The sequence below is a fragment of the Panthera leo genome, chromosome C1 (genome assembly GCF_018350215.1).
Source record: "Panthera leo isolate Ple1 chromosome C1, P.leo_Ple1_pat1.1, whole genome shotgun sequence".
Lineage (NCBI taxonomy): Eukaryota > Metazoa > Chordata > Mammalia > Carnivora > Felidae > Panthera > Panthera leo.
Genome location: NC_056686.1, coordinates 105,617,446 through 105,641,654, shown reverse-complemented (window position 1 = coordinate 105,641,654; position 24,209 = coordinate 105,617,446). Strand labels below are relative to the sequence as shown.

The following is a 24,209-nucleotide window of genomic DNA, read 5'->3' as shown; positions in this document are numbered from 1 at the left end:
ACTGCTTGCACTCTGTCTCTCGCATTGTCTCAAAAATAAACATTAAAAAAAAAGTTTTCATGTACATCTTCTATAAACTGCACAATATCATTGTATCAATTATCAGTCAACATCAAATGGGTTACTAGGTCAAAAGAGAAAGGCATTCTAGGTGACGGAAATAACACCAACAGATGTACAAGGACAGGAATGGTCCCAGCCTGAGCAGAAGGCAGTATGGGAAGCAGCCTTGCTGGAGAGAAAAGAACAAACACATAGGAAACTTGGAAAATGAAGGGTCAAGGTAACAAAAACCAAACAAAAACAAATCACACGGCACTAGCATGGTAAGTGGTTCAGAGTATTTATTTCTAGTCTTTTTAGAAACATTTTTTTTCTTTTGCAAAGCTGTAGGAAGTGTCCATATAATTTTGTGTCCTACTTTTTGTCACTTAACATTCTGAGCACTGCTCCCTGATTTGACATCGTCTTCGTAAAGGCCATTTGTAGTGAATGTATAATGTTCCAGGGTAGCTGTGTCCTCACATCCTTAATCTGTCTCTGCTGTTGGACGTGTCGTTTCCCGTTTAACACTGTTACAAGAAGCACCGCAACACAACTCTCGTGCAGAGAGAAGAAATAGAATGAGTCGTCTTTAGTGATACCCCAAAGTACCCTATGAACACTCACCTGAGCTTCTGGTCACCTGAGCCGGAAAGGACTGATCCTTTATTGCTTAAGCCAGTTGAACTTGCAACCCGTATTGTCATTCCATCCACCATGCTGGTCTAGCTCACTGCTGTCACCAACCCGAATCCCCGGTCCAAGTCTCCGTGCCTTACACACAGTAGGAGCTTAATAAATACACATATGGGGGCATCTGGGTGGTTCAAACAACCAACTCTTGATTTCAGTTCAGGTCATTGTGAATTCAAGTCCTAGGCCTGACAGCGCAGAGCCTGCTTGAGATTCTCTCTCTCTCCCTCTCACTCTCCCCCTCCCCTGCTCTCTCTCTCAAAATAAATAAACAAGCATTTAAAAATACATACATACAAGGGCGCCTGGGTGGCTCAGTCGGTTAAGCAGCCAACTTCAGCTCAGGTCACCATCTCACGGTTCGTGAGTTCAAGCCCTGCATCGGGCTCTTTGCTGTCAGTGCAGAGCCTGCTTCAGATACTCTGTCTCCTCCCTCTCCTCCCCTCCCCTGCCCACGTTCTCTTTCTCAAAAATAAAAATTTTTGGGGGGTGCCTGGGTGGCTTGGCCTGGGTGGTTGAGTGACCAACTTCGGCTCAGGTCATGGTCTCATGGTTTGTGGGTTCGGGCTCTGCCTCGGGCTCTGTGCTGACAGCTCAGAGCCTGGAGCCTGCTTCAGATTCTGTGTCTTCCTTTCTCTCTGCCCCTCCCTCTGCTTGCAATCTGCCTCTCTCTCAAAAATAAATAAACATCAACAAATAAATAACATTTTAAGTTTTACATTTTTGTGAATTAAATTTTTGAGGTACAACTGACATATTCCTTCATGACCTCTAGTACTAAAATTCTAAATTGATCTCTCAGAGTTGATATTAAATTTTTTTCTAGTTTTGTTTTTTTTAATTTACATCCAAATTAGCATATAGTGCAACAATGATTTCAGGAGTAGATTCCTTAGTGCCCCTTACCCATTTAGCCCATCCTCCCTCCTACACCCCTTCCAGTGACCCTCTGTTTGTTCTCCATATTTATGAGTCTCTTATGTTTTGTCCCCCTCCCTGTTTTTATATCCTTTTTGTTTCCCTTCCCTTATGTTCATCTGTTTCATCTTTTCAAGTCTTCATATGAGTGAAGTCATATATTTGTCTTTCTCTAATTTTGCTTAGCATAATACCCTTCAGTTCTATCCATGTAGTTGCAAATGGCTGTAGTTTTTCTGAAGTCAACTTATGATTTTTAATTCACTTGGAATTTAATTTGGGTGTACTGTTTAAGGATAGAATCCTTCCACCCCAAATTTTAACCAGCCGTTCAAATGCCTTTCTGCCCATAGTCCTTTTTTTTGGGGTGGGGGGTGGGGGGAGAGGGGAGAGTGGCAGAGGGAGAGAAAGAGAGAGAGAGAATCTTAAATTTTTTAAAAGATGTTTATTTGTCTTTGAGAGATAAAGATAGAGTGTGAGCGTGGGAGGGGCAGAGAGAGAGGGAGACACAGAATCTGAAGCAGGCTCCAGGCTCCGAGCTGTCAGCACAGAGCCCGACCCGGGGCTCAAACTCACGAACCATGACATCATGACCTGAGCCGAAGTCAGATGCTCAACTGACTAAGCCACCCAGGTGCCCCGAGAGTGAGAGAGAGAATCTTAAGCTCCACAGTCAGTGTGGAGCCCAACACAGGGCTCAATCCCATGACCCTGGGATTATGACCTGAGCCGAAATCAAGAGTGGGGAGGCTCAATCAACTGAGACACCCAGGCACCCCTCCCCATTGTCCTTTTTTTTAAAAAAATTTTTTTAATGTTTATTTATTTTTGAGAGAGACAGAGACAAATGTGAGTGGGTTAGGGGCAGAGAGAGAGGGAGACACAGGATCCAAAGCAGGATCCAGGCTCTGAGCTGTCAGCACAGAGCCCGACGCGGGGCCTGAACTCACAAGCTGTGAGATCATGACCTGAGCCAAGGATGCTCAACTGACTGAGCCACCCAGGTGCTCCCCCCCCCCCCCCCACATTGTCCTTTTTAAATGCTAAATAAAATTGGGTCTGTTTTCACCTAGCCAGTCTGCTAAATTGATGTACAAGCTGTATCATGATTTACTGTCTGCCAAGGCTAATCCTCCTCCCAATCAAGCACTGTCTTCAATGTTTTCTTTACTATCTCCCCTGTTTACTCTTCCAGATAAATTTTAAAATAATTATATCCGATTCTAAAAGGACTCTATTGGGATTTTCACTGTAATTACACAAAGCCCAAAATTAAATTAAGAAAGAATTGACATCTTTACAGTTTTACTTTTGCCATCTGGGGAGGTTTTTCTTCATTGACTTTTCCTGTATTTCTCCACAAAATTTGGTCATTGTCCTCACGTCGATCATTGACATTTCCAAATAAGGTGATTCCTAGGTATATTGTATTTCAGGGTGTTTTCCAAACAGGCTATTACCAGTGTCTGCGGGGAAACTTGCCGACTGGACCTAATCTCTCCTTGTCAATGCATTCTTTCTGTTCCTTGGCTGTCTCCCCCCAAAGCCACCCACAGATTTGAGCTCTGCCCTTTGGGGCCAGATGGAGAACTGCCCCTCCTCCCATGGAACACATGTTCATCTCTGGAGACTGTCCTGTTTCCCATCAGCCTTTTTTTTTTTTTTTTTTTTTTGGTCCTGCTGAATAACCCCAGCTGGTAGGATGAAACTAGTATTGGGGAAAGATTCCAATGATGGTGGTAAGGAGGATGGGCTTGGGGTAGATTAGACTATAAGGTAGGGGAGCAGCAGGCACTGGCTTCTGCAGCAATCCAGACTTCAAGACTGGCTGAGACAAGGTTGTGGACACAGAAGGGGAAAGTCTGAGGGATTTTTCACATGAGGAAACATCAGGACGTGTTGGCCACTGGACACAAGAGACAAATGGAAAGAAGGGTCAAGATGGCTTTAAAGTCTCTAGCCTGAATCACTGAAGAGAGGGACTCTCTTTACAAAGAGAAAGTGAATAGGGGAGAGATTTTGGAAGGGAGTCTATTTCTGTCCTCCTGACCCTGGGATTACAATATATCCAAGGAAAGAGGTCTGTCCTATATACCAGTTGTGAGGTGTGTGTATATATGTGTATATATACACACACATACATATATACATACACACACACACATACTCACAGTTCCTGGCACAGAGCTCCTAAAACGCTTATAATGTCCTAAGTGATAAGAGCATCGGAACATTTCTTGTTCTAAAATTTGTCTTGGGCCCTGATTCCTAATGCAGAGCTCCTGAAACCTTTGTGAATTCCTAAGTGATGAGAGCATCAGGAACATCTTTGGTCCTAGTGAGGCAACTCTGGGCAGGCCCCTGGATAAGGCGAGAGCCTGGAAATGGAGTTAAGAATTGATCGTGCCTATGTGGGAAAGCCTCCGTGAAATCTCACCAGCATGGGGTCCCACGAACTCCCAGGCTGGCAAACGCATGTACACCCAGAGGGTGACGCACCCCAGCTCCATGGGGACAGACGCTTCTGCAGTCAGGACCTTCCCAGACCTCACCCTAGGTATCTCTTCATCATCTGCATCCTTTATCATGTCCTGTAATCAACTGGTAAACTTAAATGTTTCCGAGTTCTGTGATCCACTCTAGCAAATTAATCAAAGCCAAGGAAAGGGTTGTGGGAACCTCCAATTTGTATCCAAGTCAGACAGAAGTAGTGGGAGCCTGGGGGCCTGCTACTTGTGATTGGCATCTGAAGCTGGGGACAGGCTTGTGGACGGAGCTTTTACCCTGAGGAATCTGACGCTATCTCCAGGTAGGTGGTGTCAGAAGGGAGTTAAATTGTAGGACACCCAGCTGGTGTCCTCAGTGGCTTGGTGTGGGGAAAATCTCACACTTTTGGTGACCAGTAGCATCAGAAGTGACGTGTCCTGTGTGAGCAGTAGAGTAGAAAGACAGATGGAAAACTGAGTTGTTTCTAAACAGCAGTGTTTTTCAAATTTGTCCCCCCACAACAGTATGTTTTACGTAGGCCAACTCACACAAACAGAGAGAGACACAGCACCCAGAATACCAATGACAGGAAGGAAAGGCCTAGGCATGTAAGCAGCACTGAACGGGTAGATAAGTGATGAGCATTGGTTTTTCACCCCTCCGCTGGCTGAGATCCTGTGGTCTATGATTTGGCAACCAACCCCTTGTCAGGAAATTAATTATCCTGTCACCATCTAGCCTCAGTCCCATGTCCCAGAAGGCTCCAGGAAAAGACAGATTCCAGTAGAAAGGCCACACACATTTTAGAGTTCAAAAAAAGGTCTCACCACCAACCTGCAGAGCGCGTGGAGCTAGAAATGACTCACCTGTAAAAAAACATCTCCTTTGTCCTTAGCCTGGAGGAAGAGGGTCTAGAGAATATTTAGGTCTCCAACCTTCAGTTTCAAGGCCATGGTGCTTAGAACTGGGGCAGGGAAGCTAGGACACAATTTCTCCTTATAAAGCCAGAATGCTAAATCAAAGCATGGAAAAGAGGCCAAGGGCTCTGGGCTAACATCTGCTGTTGGGTCAGAGCCTGAACAAGCTCAGACCCAAGCCCCGGCACGTGTGGCTCTGAGGGATGAGGGAGCCCAGGGGACTAGTAGAGGCCCCATACAAAACAGCAATACATACTGAAGAGTTCACTGAAGAGGAAAAGCTGTTTTGGAACCCCAAGGGACATTGCCCTCCTCAGTCAAATTAAGTTGCTTTAAGCCATATCATAGCAGAGCATCTTTCCAAGGTAAATCTTAGAACATTTCGTAAAGATTCAATTTTTTAAAAATGTTTATTATTTATTCTTGAGAGAGAGAATGAGAGATGGAGTGCAAGCAGGGGAGGGGGAGAGAGAGAGGGAGACACAGAATCCGAAGCAGGCTCCAGGCTCTGAGCTGTCTGTCAGCACAGAGCCCGACACGTGGCTCGAACTCAAGAACTACGAGATCATGACCTGAGCTGAAGTCAGACGCTCAACCGACCGAGCCACCCAGGCGCCCCAAAAGATTTAAAAGATTAAACAGAGATGAAAATGTGCCAATCAACTTTGCGCTTTAGAAATTTAGTTTTAGGGGTGCGTGGGTGGCTCATCAGTTAAGTGTCCAACTCTTGATTTCGGCTCAGGTCAGTGGTCTCAAGGTTCGTGAATTTGAGCCCCCCATTGGGCTCTGCTCTGACATCATGGAGCCTGCTCAGGATTCTGTCTCCCTCCTTCTCCAAGTAAACTTAAAAAATAAACTTCATGAAAAAAAAAAAAAGAAATTCAGTTATTAAAGTTGCCGTGGGCAGGGGGATGGGGGAAATACGTGATGGGGATTAAGGAGGGCACTTGTTCTGATGAGTACTGGGTGATGTATGGAAGTGTTGAATCACTGTATTGTATGCTGAAACTATTATATTGTATGTTAACTGGAATTTCAATAAAACTATAACTAACTAAATATTTAAAGAGTTGCCATGCACCTCATGGTTGAAATACCATGTCCCTCTCAGACTTTTCTGTTTGCATTAGGGGACACATGAAGAGAAGCAGGAACAGTGGCCCTTTTCGGGAGGCAAGGAGTGCTCCTACGACCTTCCTTTCTCACGTTGGGGCCGACGCGGCAGGTCTGCAGGGAGCTGGCTGCCGCTGGCTGCGTGTCCAGGCGGCTCTTAGCACCCAGCTCAAAGAAACAGGCCTTCGTGGCAAAGGTCCCGGGCAGGCAGACTCCATCTTCCCTCCACAAAACATTCAAGCAGCACAGAGCTGCCTTACAAGTGACATAACAGGCAGAAATCAGGAGCAGCTTGTTCACCACGCCCTTCTTCAGGCTCCAGTCCCTGCTCTCCACTGAAAAGGTCGCCAAGATAGAAATGACATTTCCCTCCACTACTTCCTCTTCCCATAGACCCTCCTTAGTCTTTGGAACAAGCCCCTGCTCCTTTCAGAGATGATACCACTAGACCGTGGCAAATACACAGCAGGGGCATGTTTCTGCCCTGGTTCTAGTCTCCAGACCACTTCATTATCTCCAACCCAAGTCTCCGCTCATCCCACCAAGCCTTCGAGGCCTGGGTTGAGAGCCTCCCTTTCCTGTATGGCAGTACACTCACTCCTGCCTTCCAGCCTTGCGAGTCTTGGCGCCATAAGCAGCCCCACCCTGCTTCTACCCTCTTCATATTCTGTGAACAAGCACAGTCTAGCTATACCCATGCCAAGCAAGGCTGCCAAAGATAGACGAGAGCCCTGGGCTGCCAGAAGACAAACCCAGGTCTGGAATGGAAGGCTTCCAACGCATTCTGAAACCTGGAGTGTGAATTAGCAGAAAGGGGAAGGACAGTCCGAAGAAAAAAAATTTCCATTCTTTCCATTGAAGGAGAAAGGAAAGCTAGAAGGAAGTGGCCAGGGATAAAGGGGGCTGTATTTCCAGTTTTTTTGGTCTAGAAAAGATTCATGTAAATTTAGCTATGCCCCGGGGCGGAAGGGGGGGTTGTACATTCAACAGCATTCTTAGCATAAAGGAAAAAAAAAAAGATCATCGCACTAATTGAATGAGAGAGAGCCCAGAGCAAGCCAGAAACGAGACCCTTGAACAGCTGCAGTCAGCATTTCCAGAGTGCCTGCTATTTCTGCAAAGGACCTAGAGTTGCTCCCATTTCCTCCAGTGCTGGTTGGTGAATCTCTAAGTAATGACAGGGCCTCTGCCGTAACCACTTCTTCTCCAGTCAAGGAGGAAACACACTGGCCAAGCGTAGGGGGTCCCACCAGGCCACCACCCCAGATAGGGTCGAAGTTAGGGGCCACCTCCAATAATGAAGACCCAGACCATGAAACGGAGCTGCTTAAGGGGGGACATTCTAACTCCTCTGAATGCCACAAAGTCCTTCAGTGTTTGGATTGTCTGCACCACACCTTCCAGATGTGACAGCGGGGTGCCCATCTTTCACAGACACTAAAACCATCCTCTTTCTTCCTCCCAGAAAAGTGCTGGGGGGGGGGGGGGGGCGGGGAACAGACCAGCAGCTCAAAGAGACACATTAACATATTTTATTCAATTAGCCATACAAAGAATATGCCACAGGAAAAAAAAACATCAGAACTGGAAGGGCCCATGGAGTCCATCTGATCTGAGCCCCCCTGGTTTTACAAATGAGAAAAGTGAACGCATAACACCTGGACAGCGCTGGTACACCAGCCCAGTCCTGATACACAGAAACACACACAAGTTCAGCCTTCTGGCTTTGAGCCAGCTAGAACCACAAGACTTGATCCATGTTTATCTTTAATGTTTCTGTGCCCTATAGTACCACATCCTGATACTTATCTCCTTCTTGAGGCTGCAGGAAGAGCCTTAAAATTTGGTGAGGGTCAGGGTCATTCAGAGCCAGGAAAACTGACCAATTGTGGAGCAGAGGGTGCAGAGCATTTAGGGGAAGAATTTAATCCCTCCCCCAAAGAGTTCCGATCACCCTTTCTCCCAAAAGGCATACGCTAAGACTCCAACGCCTCAGGGCAAATTTGCTTGCCTTTCTGAGGTTCAGATCATGTTTCCAGGAAGAAGGGAAAGAAGCAGGTAGAAGAAAAAGAGGAAAAGATTTATTCTGAAATTAACAAGTCCAGCGGGAACACATTTTTCCCCAGCGTGGAACAAATCCAAACACCGCAAGAGAAGGCTGTAAAACTCTGGTATTAAATCAATTGTGAGATGTAAAGGAAAAACACCAATAACTTAGCAAAATAAATACAATGAGAGCTTCGCTGAGATTGATGTAACCCAGTGAAAACAGTTTTTAGGCTCCTGAGTCAAGAAGACTGAGGTCTACCTGGCACTGCGTCTTAGGGGAAAACCCTAAGACATGCTGGGACCCTTCCCAGCAGACAGAAGTCACTTGCAACTATCTGTGGCCCTACAGAATCTTTACACTAAAAGTTATTCCCGGAATGTATATTTCCTTCTCCCAGGAAGACAAGGCTGGCCAAAGCTGAGGCTCACTGACTCTGCTCAGGCCTTGACAGGTCACCCGTGTCTATCTGTAGGAGGCCCGGGTCAGCAGTGGAACAAGTAGAAAAACAAACAATGTGTTGCTAACAATGGATCTGTGTTTGCAGAGGGAACTTCATTCCCCCAGGACACCCTCCAATCGCTGTGGACATCTGTGCCTCCAGCTTGTAGGGCTGAGGCAAATCTTGTCACCTCCCCTGACTCTGGGGCAGCTGAACTCCAGTCTACAAGAGAAGGGAGGTTCTGCTACAGAGAAATAATACTACAGGGATAAGGATACTGCCTTGGCCCTTGCCGGCAGGACAGCATCCTCCAAAAGGCTGCAGTGTCCCCAGGAGGTGCTTGTCCTCTGTCCACCCAGCATCCAGGGGTCAGGAGTTTAGAAACAGTGGGACACATGAACCCCAAGCCTCGAGTGCAGCCAGGGATCAGTCAGGAAGTCAAAGTTGGGGCTAACGGCCTACAGGGGTGGTGGGCTTCTCCGCAGGCAAGAGGCAGCAGCAACAGCGGCATCTGGCTCCTTCCGCTCATGTTTCCACCACTCGGATAAGAGGCATGGGCTTATTAGGGCTGGGGGGCTTGGATATCCTCATGCTGAAAGAAAGTGGGAAACGCTGAGTGCTTCATGTTGCCTGCCCTGCACACAGCCACCCCCCACATTCGCCTCTAGGGTTCCACACTCCAGTGTTGGCTGATCTCTTGGTTCTAATGCCTTGAACCACTGACCGTCAGCACCGGCTGAGAAAAGATGAGGAGAGCGGAAGTACTGCTTGGGGGCGGGGCAATAAGAAAACAAGGAGCAGTTACACAGCTGAGAGGTGGGGACAGCTGTGGTTCTGGTTTTTTTCAAAGTGTGCGATCTTTTCGTGAATCTCTTGGAAACAGAAGCCCTCTCCCTAGAAGTAATGTACTCATTATACACTCATGACTTTTACAAACAATTTCAGGGGGTCCATTCACATCTAGAGGCTGTTCATGGACCTCCTTGGGGTTGTGCTATCAGGCTCTCCGCCGATCTGGGTGGAGAATGGCTCTGGTGGAGAACAGGTAAAATTAGAGACCAAGAGCCTAAGATGGATTCACAAAAGCCTCTCCCTGGCCTCAGCACTGTCCTCACTTGCCTCACTTCCTCCCTGGGCCCCACTGCGTGCATGCCCACTCACCTGCCCAGGCTCTCCGTCTTGGCCCAGGTCTGGGTGCTGAAGTTGCCATGACTGACCTGTTTTTCTATCAGGTGTTCCATCCGGTCATGCATCTCTAAATTCTGTAATACGAGTTGTGCAGTCAGCGTTGGCCATTTTCTGGCTTGTCACGTGTGACATTTAACTAGATCATTATGCTCTCCCCACCCGTTTGTGCTACTGTGACAGCCACCCTGACCCTGCGTGCCACCACCGGCATGCCCTCTCCCCCCTTACCCCCCATTTTCACCACTCCGGATCGCCCTCATCCCGCTGTTCTTGATCCTACCTCCCTCCTTCAAGAACTGTGTGAAACACTGATCGTCCCCTGCTGTCCTTCCTATACATTTCCTGTATACCATTTCTTGTAGCCACTTGAGATATTTACTTGCCTTTTGTTGACATGCATTTATATAAGATATTCTTGGGTCTTTGTTTTTTCACTATTGAAGTATAGTTGACACACAAGGCTACCTTAGTTTTAGGTGTAAAACACAGTAACTCCACAACTCTACCTGCTACATTATACTCATCATACAATGTTATTACAGTAACACTGACTATACTCCTTATACTATAAGGTCTTTTTTTTTTTTTTTTTTTTTTTTTTTTTAACATATTTTATCTCTAAATCTAGAGTGCGAATTCTGGAGATAAACAACCCAGGCTCCCGTTTTTTTTTTTATATCTCCACTGCAAAGGACCTTCATACAGAGCCTGAAAAGCAATCTTCAGGTAGTCTGCAGGCAGGAAGGGTTCTGAGGAAAGGCGGAAATTAGACTAAGAACTTATGAGCGGATCAAGACCATCACTTTAGGCATGGAGAAGACTCCTCCTACGGAAAGCCCCCTGCTTCACAGCCCAGCTCTACTGTCAGCTCCTTTGCTCAGCTCATGGCGCGGGGCTCACACCGTGATGACGCACCCCTCTGGAGTAGGGACAGCTCTTACCGGTGTGACTCCCTGAAGGTTCTCAGAAAACACTTGACTTGGCTGAACTGAACATCAACGGCCATCCCAGATACTCACTTCCGAGCAGGCAGCCAGACAGGACGAAGACCCCTCCAGAATCTCTCCCTCCCTAGGTACAGTCCTGTCTTCAAGAGCCTGCTCCCTTCCCAGGGCTGCTCAGGGCACACACCTCTGCTTCCAGGTAGGCGATTTTCTCCTTGAGCTCCTGGATGGTGCTGTCCTTTGACTGGACCACAGCTTTTGAATTCTGGAGCTGCAAAGATGTGGGGGACCATGGGGCTCATTTTGAAATGACTCAGTACACACTCATCGAACTTCACCCTGCTACTGGGGAGCCAGCAGAGACATAAGGCAGTCTTTTGCACCTCTCCCATGACTTGCTTAGCTTGCTTGCTTTCTTTCTTTCTTTCTTTCTTTCTTTCTCTCTCTCTCTCTCTTTCTTTTTTTCTTTCTTAATGTTTATTTTATTTTTGAGAGAGAGAGAGCACAAGCAGGGGAGGGGCAGAGGAAGAGGGGAACAGAGAATTTGAAGCAGGCTTGGCACTGACAGCAGACAGCTAATGTGGGGCTCGAACTTGTGAACTGCAAGACCATGACCCGAGCTGAAGTCGGACACTTAACCAACTGAGCCACCTAGGCGCCACTTGCTTTTCTATAAAAGCCTCATTTCAGTCAATATTGAGCTCTTGATTATCCCAGGTGTGTGTGTGTGGGGGGGGGGGGGGGGGGTTGTGGCGAGGAGAACACCACTCTGATGATCCCAAATCATAAATGGCTCAAAACCCATTCCATTTGATGTTGGGGAATACAAATTACTTATTCATTCAAGAAATATTTGGGGGCGCCTGGGTGACTCAGTCGGTTGAGCCTCTAACTCTGGATTTTAGCTCAGGTCTTGATCTCAGGGCCGTGAGTTCAAGCCCTGTGTTGGGTTCTGCGCTGGGCATGAAGCCTACTTAAAAAAAAAACAATTGTCGAGGCCTTACTGTGTGACAGGCTCTGTCCTAGACACTGGGAAGGAGTAATGAACTAACCAGAAAAATCCTGGCCCTAATGGAGCAGACATGCAGCAAATTCGTCCTCCCAGTTAGGGGGTTTTAAGTTCTCAAAACAATTCCACAAAATGGCACATCTTTTTTTTTTTTTTTAATTATAATTTTTTTTTTAATGTTTATTTATTTTTGAGAGTGACAGAGACAGAATGTGAGTAGGTTGGGGCAGAGAGAGGGAGGCACAGAATCTGAAGCAGGCTGCAAGCTGTCAGCACAGAGCCTGACGTGGAGCTCGAGTGCACGAGCTGTGAGATCATGACCTGAGCCGAAGTCGGATGCTCAGCAGAATGAGCCACCCAGGCGCCCCGCAAAATGGCACATCCTGACTGTGCTACCCTAAAGCTCAGGTAGGGGAAGGCAGAAAATCTGCCATGAGGTACAAAGGTTGATAATCCACACACAGATAAGTGAGTATATTGTGACTTAATTATTCATTTACCAGCACTCTTCAAGGTGTACGAGTGACAAGCCTCTTCCTTTTTTCCCCATTGGAAAGCAGAAGGCAAATGACCAAAATCAAAGGGGAAAGATGGGAGAAAAGCGAATCCCAATCATTCAAACCTCGTAATTGGTAGCCGTAAATGTTTTATGGGACATGTAGGAATATAAACCAGGCTCCCCAGGAGAATGAACAGCAAAAGTGTGGATGTGACAGGAAACCGGGGTTGAGTTCCATGTGGTGACCTCCCAAGGGGGCAGCTGAAGCCGCAGAAGACCAGACCCTGCTTACCTGCTCTATCATCTGCCGGACTTTCCGCTGCTGGCTCTTGAGCATATCATCTAAGTGGTGGATCTTCTCCCGCAGGCCGGCCACTTCCTTTTCCAGGTTAGCCACCCTGGGGATCAAGACCAGGAAGCTGAGGCAGAGGGAAAAGATGCTTTCTCTCTACCCAGGCACAGGGACAACCTCAGGCTTGGGGGCTTCCATGAACTGGGTTCCCTCTGCCCAACTCCCTGGTGCTCTGCCATGAGGACGAGGTGCAGGGACACCTTGGAAGGGCACAGCAGAGGCGCCACTAGAGATCAGCTAGGAAGCTCAGCAAGGGGAGGTTACACAGGAAAGCTCCAGATGGCACAACTAGAACCGACAGGTAGATGTCCAGGGAAGCAGTCCTTATGACAACACAGGATGGACTTGCTCAGCATGAAAGCTGCCGGAAAGTGGACTGCCTCAGGTGTGAGGAGCTCCTCATTCCTGGAAAGATTCAGGTGGGAGTTGTGTGTTCCTAAATCTCCTGATTCCCAGACATTGCTGTTTCCTCTGCCTCTTCTAAACTGGCGCAAGATCCCCAGAGGTCAGGCGACCGGGCAGGGTGTCTAGGAGTTCAGGCCTCTGAGGGTGGGGGTGGGGTACCATACAATCTGAGCCCCCTCACATCCTCCCTTCGCCTCAAACAATCTGAGCCACCCTCAGCTCTCCAATACCCTATTTCTCAGGCTCTTTTTATTGAGAAAATCAGCCTTTATGATGCATAGCTATCGTTGCCATTCCCAAGCCTCTGTTTTGGATTATCTGGGTCTTTTTTGTTTTTCCTGCTGCTTCCTCTCAATTGCCTACCCACGAGCACCACTGAGAAAGACGGAGTGCTGAGTAATTTAAAACAATTCTATGAAATCGAGCCCAAAGGAGGCTACAATAAAACGTCTGCAATTTTCCATGCCCAGACTAGTAAACCTAGAGGTTATTCCTCCAGGTTAGAAGAGACTATGTCCCCCGCTGACTGAGGGGCCCAAGAAGGCAAGGATCATGTCTTAACAGACATGGAAGTCCTTGGAAGGCCTTCCAGGTGATGGCTGTTGAACTTAAAAAGATCCAACTTATACCATGGAGAATAGACCCCATATGCTGATGTTAACTTTGATTTATCATTTGAGATCTTATTTATTAATTGCCAGCAGCATAAAGAGTTTCCAAATTCTTAAATGTCCAGAATGACCCAAACTTTGCACTGTAGGTTTCACTAGTCTGGGGCCTCTGATCCCCTGTGATCAGAGGGAATTTGTAAAACCCTCTAACTTGGAGTGGAAAGGATCCCAGAGATCCCCTACATGCTGCTGCTGACAGGTGGGTCTCAGTTTGAGCTTCAAGTGACAGGACGTTCAGCATCTCTTCACGAGGCTGTTCATTGTATCTCTCAATGAAATGACGAGTGAGGAAGTTACTTGATTTTACCCTCAAATAATTTACCGTTGTTCTCCATTCTGGGGGGAGGGAACTGTGGAGCCATAACACCACATCTATACCCCGTGTGAAAAGCGGTGGAATAACGTGCCATGGCGAACAGCAGGTGTTTTACCAGCTTACTTGACCTTGGCTCTGACACCATGAAAGCATTTTCTTTAGTTCCTACTCCACAGAAAATGAACTCCCCAGAGATGGCAGCCTCCCAAACAGTATCTCCCTGGGTGGGGCCCCATCCGGAGCAGCCACATGGTGAGTCACGGCTGGAAGATCTGACATCAGCACTAGCTTCCTCCCCAGGTCTGGCCACCATGGGAGCTGCAGGCAGCATGGCCCGCCCTCCTCTCCCTGCACCCCAGCTTCACAGTGAACAAGGGCCCTTACTTTTCTCGTTCTGTTTGGCAGTCAGTGTTCTTGATCTGTAGTTCCTCCAAGGCCGTCTCCCCCTCCCTAACCTTCACCAGTAAGGCCTGATGCTCCTGGACGGGCCAAAGGGAAGAAAATCTAGGATGAGGACGCGAAAGCGGTTTCTGTGTTTGGGGTGAGAGGGGCCCGAGGGCTCGAGCTCAGTCCCTGCCGGGCCTGGACAGCTGCCAAAGAGCAGCAGGCCAAGCTGGTTTGATGGGGTGCCCTCCCCTGTCAGGGATAACCCTTCCCACCCTCAGCACACAGAAACTTCCCAGCCTCACCCAGCTACCCGGACGGAGAGCCCGGCCTTGCGTTATCAGGCCCACCTGCTGGCTCTGGCTGCTGGTCCCTGGGAAACCAGGCCCAGCGGCTCCTTCACAACAGTCTTCAAAAGCCCATAAAGGGCAGCTGTACAAGAACCCAAATGAAATGGAAACGGGTTCAGCTCTTGTTAGGGAGGGCTGAGCTGAGCTGAGAGGAAGACCTCTTGTTCCTTAAAGGCGAAAAGGTTCTCGAGGGTATTTGCTGAGGAAACCGTGAAGTGTGCTTTTCTGGAGCTGGTCAGAAAAGGAGACTGCAGCCATCTCAGTGAGTCCCGGGGCCCCCACTCCCCAGCACGGGAGTCAGGCCCTGAAGGTGAGACTCCCAGTCACCTCCTGCACGCCCAGCAAGCGCTTCTGGAGCTCTCCAGCCTCTGCCTCCTTCTGCTGCACTCTGTCCTCTGCTCTCTGAAGGGCCACTCGACTCTGTTCTGCTTCTCTCTGGCACTGGCTGAGTGTGACCTAAGACAGGACAGGGATGGGTGAAGGGGGCGGAGGACAACAAGCAAACATGGGTAAAACACCTCAGGAGAGACCCCGGGACCCTGGGCACAGTGAGAGGAGAAGGGAGGCAACTCTCTCTTTCCCATTCGAGATTCTAGGATGACTTGGGAAACTAGCAAGGTACCTCTGTTTCCAGGGCTCACCGGCACAGGACTGATTGAGCACTACTTTAGAGTCACACCTGGAACCCATAAGCACTTTCTGGATGGAGGACTTCTTCGACACCCCCACCAGTCCTCCAGTGCCACCCAAGCTTAACCCCGTGCCACGGCTTTCCTACAAATGCAAACACAAAGAATCTGGGGGTGCACATCTTACACTTCCTTCCTTCGGTGTCCCCACTCTTCCTCCCATCAAGCAATCCTGCAGCCTGCATATAAAGGACAATGTGGCACCTGGAAGGGCAACTAGTAAGTACCAGAGAGAACTGCTCTTTAGCACAGATGATAAGCCAGTTTGGGAGGGACAGAGGCAGAATTTGAGAAGGAAAGTAAAGGAAGAACTCGCCTCCCATCCTCCACATGCCAACTACAGGTCTTAGCTTAGATGCCCTTTCTTCCAGAAGCCTTCACACCCAGGCGAGGGGTCCTTCCCCTGTGTGCCTTTCTTTCTTGTAGCACTGAGTGGATTTGGCCCAGTCACTCGTGTGCACCCCCCAGTGGGCCACTAGCAGGGAACTGGAGCACCATTCCACTTCCAGAGCTCAGCACAGCACCTGGCACACAGTCACTGCTCAATGACATTGTGAATGGAACTCATATCCATCTGTCCAACCCTCTCCTGTTGCAACTGAAAGCCAACCGATCTCCCCGAGGTACACAACTAGGGAATGATGGAGCCAGTGCTAGAACAGTGACCTCATCATCCATTTCAATTCCTCCCAGCTACCCCACACTGACTCCCTAGTCACTTAGTGAAAAAGAATCCCCATAACCTCTCAAAGAGGCAGCCCTGGGGAAACAGAACACTAAAGTAGGCAGTTTGTCCGACTCCTCCCAAAGTCAGAATCGGGGAAGAGACATGTGGTGGATGCATCCAAGCTGTACACCAGCCCTGTCCAGAGCAAACCCACTGCAAACCCTGACAGCAAGCCGCTAGTAGAGCAGAAAACCCACGCTTATGGGCACGTTGTATTCACAGTAAGTGGCAATCTTTCCCCCTGCTGATCCCTGGTTCAGAAAAGTAGACTGGAGAGTCAAGTTTACTAGCAAAGATGAGAAAAATCCTCCAGATGTCCCATATTAGCCTGGAACAGGCCAGCCCTACAGGCAAGAACATGGAAAAAAAACCTCTCTTATCTGTACACAACACTGCACCCAGGCTGATGTGCACTCAGAGCAGGGCATAGAGGGCCAGGCCCTGACCCTCACACTCTGCTGTAGGATCACACTCTCCTCTGCCACATCTGTCCCTGTTGCTCCAGTCAGCACTTCCCTGAAGGACCCTCTTAGTCATAAGATGGGGTGCCAACCTACCCTGGTGGTGGGAACAACCCAGGCAGGTGCTATGGACCAAGGGCAGCCCTTTCTAAGAAACTGTGGGCAGGGGGCTACAGCTGTCAGGACCTTCTAGCCTCAGGCTTTTACTCAAGACACTTCTTCATTCAAGCTTTGAAACCCAGAGCTAATAGACCCTTCCATGTATGGCCAAGACCAACAAGTACTTCACAAGGCCTCTCAATGTAGAAATTTCTTTCCAAAATCCACAGTCCGGTCAGCATTACAGCCTCAACATCCCCTTCCTCCTGTAGCGAATAGCTGGTCACCAAACTGATACATCATCAGCCAAATTACCCAAATTGTGGAATCTGAAATCGATGCAGCAAACTCCTTTACTGCACAGCCACTGTGTTCTGAGACCAAACTAATCTCAGTATTACACTAAGTCCCAACTATTTAGGATAGGAAAACTCACTAAATGGATCACTAAGAAAAATATAGGTTATCTTATATTTCTAAAACCCTTCAAAACAATAAATAGACTTACATATCTTACCTCACTCAATCCACACACCACACTTGTGAAGTATATTCCATGACCCTTTTTACAAAAGTTGGAACCGATACTTAGAGAGGTCAAATTAATGGCTCAAATAATTGATCATCTCTAAAGGCGAGTGATCATTCCCTGTGCTTTCTTCCTCCCCCTCAATATCTCTCAAAAATTCTCTTAGTCCCATGAAAGAGAAGTATTCAGGCTGGGCTTCCTCCTACCACCGGCTCCCGGCATACCTGGGCAGGGCATAATCCTATCATTACATATTTATGATACAGAAATACTTTACATGTGGATGAACAATAGCAGATAATAACAGAGGGTTAATCTTAGATAGAAGCCTAGTGTTTGCCCAGTGTACCTCATTTTATACTCAAAGAATTTTCTATAAAGTATGGAAGACCTCACACACTTTTATTTATTTTTTATTTATTATTATTGTTTTTGAGAGACAGCACATGCAGGAGAGGGGCAAAGAGACAGCGCACCCAGGAGAGGGGCAAAGAGAGAGGGAGAGAGAGAGGGAGGGGGAGAGAGAGAGGGAGGGGGAGAGAGAGAGGGAGAGAGAGAGGGAGGGGGAGAGAGAGAGGGAGAGAGGGAGAGAGAGAGAGAGAGAGAGAGAGAGAGAGAACAGAGAGGCAAAGAGAGGCAAACAGAGGGGCAAAGAGAGAGGGAGAGGGGGAGACGGGGGGGGGAGGGGAGAGAGAGAGAGAGAGAGAGAGAGAGAGAGCGAGCGCATGCAGGAGAGGGGCAGAGAGAGAGGGAGAGAGAATCTTACACAGGCTCCATGCTCAGCACAGAGCCAGATGCGGGGCTCGATCTCACCACTGTAAGACTGTGACCTGAGCCAAAATCAAGAGTTGGATGCTTAATTGGTTGAGCCACCCAGGTGCCCCTTCTCACGCTTTCTGTAGTGGAGGACTTTCACTCTCTACAGACGTTGGTACTTTTTAAATCTTCTATCATAATAATTCAGTATTACTTTTGTAACAATAACTGAGATACTCATTCAAGATTGCAAAGTTCTTCAAAGTAAAGTCAAGACTTGACTTCAAGTCCTCTGACTCCATAGGCACAGATCTTTCTACAACCACAATGCTCCATCCACTCACCCAGTCCACACTTAAGAAGTGCCCACCACCTTACGCCAGGCATTATGCCAGACATGGGGATGCAGGGTAACCTTGACAGCAAAGTCCTTGCCTGCATGGTGCCCAGAGCCCAGTAATTCTTGTTGTGGTATTCAGAGAAACGACTGAGCTTCCTGCTATCCCGAACCAGCACCACCACCCAACTTCACCAGAGAACCAGTGCTGATCTTCAAACTATGGCCTAGCCTTGAAGAGCAAAAACTCTAAGAGTCCAGGAATGGGAAAAGCAGACAGGAAAGTGCCCAGGCCTCAAAGCCCAGCCTTTCCAATTGATGGCACCTGGCCAAGAAGACATGAAGTCCATGCTAAGTCACTGGCATCTGTATCTGGCAGCCCAACCCTTGGGGCACTTTCTCCCCCAATCCCAAATCTCACCTCAAAAGCCACACGGTCTGACTGGTGCTGCCGCTCGGCCTCCTGCAGCTTGACAAGCAGGTCCCGCACGGTCTTCCTCAGGCTCTCGACATCTTCATTTATATAGGTGTCTGCCTACAGTCAGAACAGGGAAGAGAAGGTGAAGCCACTGTGTTTGTGTAGGAGAAGGTCCCCCACAACACATACTTGGGCCCTCCTGTTCAGACCACCCTCTCATATCACTCAAGGGGACAGCTAGTCTTAGGCACCCAGGAGCGAGGAGTTAATCACACAAAAATGCTCTCTCTTCATATTTCAAGGAACTCAACTAGCCTCAAGTCATCTGAGGATTTTAGGACACACTCAATAATTTTTATGCATGTATCAACTCATTAATGGGTATCCTCAAATGTGTGCCCTGTTTCCGTGAGACCAGAGCTCTCTGAGAGCAGGGACCACGTTCCCCTTTAGACTACAGCATCCCAAGGCAAGGACAGTGCCACACCCATCACGAGGGGCACTTCCCAAAGGCACATCTTTTGTCTTTGCATCTGGCTCAGGGTTATCTGGCTACAGGGTTACTGATGAATGAGCAAAAGCACCCAACGAGTCCAGGAATCTCATTCAATGTGGAAAAAGGTGTCTTCATTGAGGTTACTGTGAGTCTCTCCCCAGACACACCCAGTTGTGGGTTGGTGGTTAGCGTTGAGCTGGCATGTGGGGTCTTGCCCCCACCTCTGCCGCACAGGCACCAGACACTTCAGTTACCAGCTCCCAGCAAGTCTGACAGAAAAATCTCTCTCTGCCTCACATAGTGGGAAGCAGCAACACCTTTAAACCAGAGCACGGAGCTCGGAGCTCGAAGCTGGGAGGACGGTGCCAGGGTCCCAGTAGCTGTGCTATCACTGAGTCCAGACCACGCCCCGCCTTACAGGCTGCCTCAAAACTACGATAATATCCGCTGGGCTTAGAGCTTGTGAGAAGACAGAGTTGAACAAACAGTACCAGGTGTTATTGTAACGTGGTGCCAGAAGCACATTTGCCAAATATGGTAATTCAGGAGAAGGGAAAAAAATCCAAACTGCACATCTAAAGTGAGTAGTTAGGATCATCACAACATGCCAAAACCTAGCCGTAAAGTTACCCAGTCACCTCCCCTCTATCTGTACCTAAGCTGCTGGGCAGGTGAGAACGATTTCAAAGGCTCCTGGAAGCATAACTACTACGTGTTTATTTCAGATGGCGTTCTTAAAAGACTATTTAATGACATGGAAAATTTTCAGTGTCGTATGAAGAGAAAAAAGGTAGTTATTAGAACTTGTAGAAGTTAGAAACACACTAGATTTAAGCATAGCAATGTGGATAGACCCCAGGAACATAGTGTTGGCTAAAAAGGGAAAAGATAAAATATAGCACAAATTCATTATGAAAATTGAAAACACACTTATAGGCATACTGAAATCATACACTGAATATATTAGAGTTGGGGAGGGGAGAGGCAAAAACAAAACAAACAGTAAATCCAGTGAGAGGCCTTTACTAGATCAGAGATGATAATGTACCCTGGATTTTAAGAGATTACTTTAAAAATATAAAATCTTTAAAAAAGCAAGAAAGAAAAATACACTGGAACATTGCTACTCAGGTTTGGCTAAATATTAGAATCACTTGAAGGGTTTTTTTTTTCTTTAATTTTTAAGTACTCTCCATACTCATTGTGGGGCTCGAACTCACAACTCCGAGATCAAAAGTTACACGCCCTTACCCACTGAACCAGACAGGCACCCCCTGAAGAGATTTTTAAAGTCCTGCCGACCAGCCCACATCTCAGATCAATTAAATTACAGTCTCTAGGGGCGCCTGGGTGGCTCAGTTGGTTAAGCGTCCGACTTCAGCTCAGGTCACGATCTCACGCTCCGTCAGTTCGAGCCCCGCGTCAGGCTCTGGGCTGATGGCTCAGAGCCTGAGGCCTGCTTCCGGTTCTGTGTCTCCCTCTCTCTCTGCCCCTCCCCCGTTCATGCTCTGTCTCTGTCTCAAAATAAATAAATGTTAAAAAAAAAATTTTTTTTTTTAAATTACAGTCTCTAGGTCTGGCACCACGCTTGTCTCCTTTAAAACTCCCAAGGCTGGGGCACGTGGGTGACTCAGTTGGTTAAGGGTCCAATTTTGGCTGAGGTCATGATCTTGCAGTTTGTGAGTTGGAGTGAGCCCTATATTGGGCTCTCTGCTGTCAGCGTGGGGCCAGCTCTGGATCCTCTGTCCCCGCCCTCCCAGCCCCTCCTCCACTCATTCATTCTCTCTCTCTCTCTCAAAATAAATAAACTTAATTAAATTTTTAAAAAGCTTCCAAACCTATTTCAATCGGTAGTGAAGGCTAAGGGCACTGCTCTAAAGGGATCCACCTACTTCAATCCATTCACAGTGGATCCTTTGAAGGAAAAAGATTGGAGAAGGAGGATTTGGGTTTGTATGTTTCTCCATTGTTTGAATTTTTACAGCAAATGATACTCTTCTATTTAGTAAGACAGAAAGAACAATAATAAAGATAATAAAGAGATCAGGGAGGACGATACCCTGCCTCCTGGCAAAGACATATTTACCACTGCTTTCCCCGTTACCTACCTTACTTACCTCAGGTGGGCTGCTATACAGTGTTGTGGGGCTTGGATTTAATCCATTTGGCTTTTCCAGCACCACCTGTTCAAAGAAAAATAAAATCGGTAGTTAACACAGCCCAAACAACGAACTTCGAAACATTAATTTCCTAAGATCTCATTCTTAGGAAAAAAAGAAAGAGGTGGGAAAAGACAGAGAAAGAAGGAAGAAGAGGAGGAAGAGGTGATGGAGGAGAAAGAGGAAGAAAAGGAAAGAAAGAGAAACAGAAAACAGCAAGGGAAAAAAAAGACTTCAAGTGCTGGGTGGGAAATGGAGAGGAGAGGTAAGGCGTGGAGAATGTGTATGGCTGTGGAGGTGGGGGGGGCAGTGCTGAAGGGAGCCTTTCAGCCCAATGGAAAACATGCAGGCTGACTCCCAGAAGCCCAGGGGATACAAGCAGCTGCCTGCCACCAACAAAGAGTCTGCCTTGCCCCTTGGGGATCCTGACAAGGTTTGACAAAGCATAAAGCAAAAGGTGAAGTGGGTTTTGCTGCAATTCTTTCCAACCCAAAGCCTGATTATTCATCATACCACCGCTGGTCTGTGCAAACAAGGGCCCTGGACTTTGGGGCCGGTCTCTGAGCAGATCAGATTCCTCAGCCACCTGGCAAAGCACCTCCCAGCAGCCAGATGGGAGCTCAGGCGGGGAAAGTCCTACCTTCAGCCACAGCAAAGTGAATTAGGGGGAATCGCCACACAAGCCTAGTAAGGGCTCACGCCAAAGAGGAACCTTGCTGCCACTAGCTGCCAAATCCCTCAGGGGAACGAGGGCAGGGGCTACTAGAGAAAGACAACTCCTCCCACCCCCACCCCCCCGACTCCAGCCAAGTGCAAGTGAAGGAGATATAACTCTGAATCTAAAGGAGGACAAAGGTGAAATGGAAGAGACTGTTCTCCCCTGAGGACCCTTCCAGCCTCCAATTTTAGAAAAGCTGAAAAGCAGGATCCCAGGCTTATCCGTCCGTCCCAAGAAGTACTCTTCAGTAGGTTCGCTATGACATTTACTGGTGACCTTCTGCATCCCAGACACAGGGGTGGGGTGAACCCTAACCTCAAGGAGCTTCTGACGCCGGGGCAAAGACAGCTACTGACACAAATAATGGACCAGGACCGAGACTTCCAATTCACAGCCCGGGTGTTACCCCAATTACGCAAGACCAACTATGAGAAGTTTGGATTTACAGGTAACTGTCTGCTTTGTAAGACTGTACTCCAAAAATACTGATCCCAGAATCCTTACAGAGAAGAGGTTTTGCCAATAACGGTCATTTTGTTCACATGAATTCCACTTTTATGCAGTGTGTGGGAACAAGTATACCTTATACCTAGGCTGACCCATGTCAATGCCAGTGCTCGTCTGCTGGAGAGCCCCAGTAAGGCTGGGAGTGCTCCGAGAAGCCAGCACTGCCTGTATGCCCTCCTTTTCTGGCAGCGGTGGGAGATTCGGCACCCACAGCGTGACCAGCAAAGGGGACTGCCCGGCACAACCTCCTCATTGAGGACCCAACCACTGACCATTTCCTATTACCTGTATCTCCTGTCCTTGGAGAGAGTCTCCTGGATCTCTGTCAAGCTTGCTACTTATGTCCTCCCGCAGCTTCTGTAGGCAGTTCCGGGCCTGGGAAGGGATGGCAAGAAGCCTTAGCTCTGGGACAAGGAAAGAGAGTGGCCCGACTCACCCAGCTTTGTGCCCATCCCTGACCCGTACTCCTGTGAGCCAAGCTCTGGCTGGGGGAAGGAGGGACCCCAGGCAAGTGGGGCTGCAGCACAGTCCCTCCTACACGAGCAGGAAACAAAACCCCATCCCGCTGGAGCTAACACTCTTGCTGCAGAGACACACGACACAAAGGGCAAACAAGTGGAACATGTAATATGTTACATGGTGACAAGTGCCAAGGAGCAGCTGAGGCCAGGGAGAGGGTCAAGAAAAGTTAGGGAAAAGAGACTGTCAGCTTTAGAGAGGAGGCTGGGGTACAATGGGTACAGAGGACATGTGGGAGTTAATAAATACTTGCTGATTCATGGATTGGTTGAGTAACAGGAGGGTCAGAAATGATACCTGACTCAATGGGGGACGGTGGCAGATGGGAGAAGACCAGACCCCACAAAAGGAGGGAGCCAAAAAAATGTGAGCTTCCCACCAAGGGAGAGGTGCCCACCTCCTGGATATACTGCACCTCACTCTTCAGCTGGTTGATGTTTTTCTCATGGATCATCTTATCTCCAGCCCTCCCCTTCAGGTACACCTTCAACAAGGAGAACAACACTACTGATTAAGAAAGCTCCTTATAAGTTAATTCCACCTAGGCAGGCTCATCCACTGGTAAAGGTAAAACACTACTGCCTTCTGGGTGGCACTTGGAGGATTCAGATCAGAAGGCTTAGAACTAGCTAGGCTTGCTCTTTGACCTATCAAATCTACTCCTGGAACTTTATCCTAATGAAATAAATTTAGCCAAACTGACATAAGCCCTCACACGTACATGTAAATTCATGCAAAGAAGTTGTAACAAGGGATTTACACATTTTTCTCTATACATGCTTGAATCTTTTACAGTCAAGAAAATATTTATTGGGACACCTGGGTGGCTCAGTTGGTTAAGCTGAAGCGTCTGACTCTTGATTTAGGCTCAGGTCATGATCTCATGGTTGTGGGATCAAGCCCCAAATCAGGCTTCTTGCTGACAGCATGGAACCTGCTTGGAATTCTCTCTCTCCCTCTCTCTGCCCCTCCCTCTGCTCACACATGCACGTGTGTTCACACATGTAAACTTGCTCT

General features: G+C 48.0%; 1 protein-coding gene across 6 annotated transcripts in view; it reads right to left on the bottom strand.

The window, feature by feature from the left end:
- Positions 1 to 327: 327 nt before the first annotated feature.
- Positions 328 to 24,209, bottom strand: part of TUFT1 (tuftelin 1) — a 49,493-nt gene continuing 25,611 nt past the window's right edge. For 2 of the 6 annotated variants that reach the window (XM_042953983.1, XM_042953987.1), the window contains 10 exons: positions 23,590 to 23,676; positions 22,959 to 23,048; positions 21,398 to 21,472; positions 18,797 to 18,910; positions 15,105 to 15,233; positions 14,428 to 14,522; positions 12,592 to 12,697; positions 10,979 to 11,062; positions 9,821 to 9,921; positions 7,687 to 9,251 (listed from right to left, as the gene is read on the bottom strand). In XM_042953983.1, the coding sequence (XP_042809917.1) occupies positions 9,185 to 9,251; positions 9,821 to 9,921; positions 10,979 to 11,062; positions 12,592 to 12,697; positions 14,428 to 14,522; positions 15,105 to 15,233; positions 18,797 to 18,910; positions 21,398 to 21,472; positions 22,959 to 23,048; positions 23,590 to 23,676 (948 nt within the window). In that variant the 3' untranslated portion in view covers positions 7,687 to 9,184. Of the gene's footprint in view, positions 601 to 7,686; positions 9,252 to 9,820; positions 9,922 to 10,978; positions 11,063 to 12,591; positions 12,698 to 14,427; positions 14,523 to 15,104; positions 15,234 to 18,796; positions 18,911 to 21,397; positions 21,473 to 22,958; positions 23,049 to 23,589; positions 23,677 to 24,209 lie in introns of those variants that run through there. The other 4 variants (XM_042953984.1, XM_042953989.1, XM_042953986.1 and 1 more) reach the window with 3 other exon arrangements.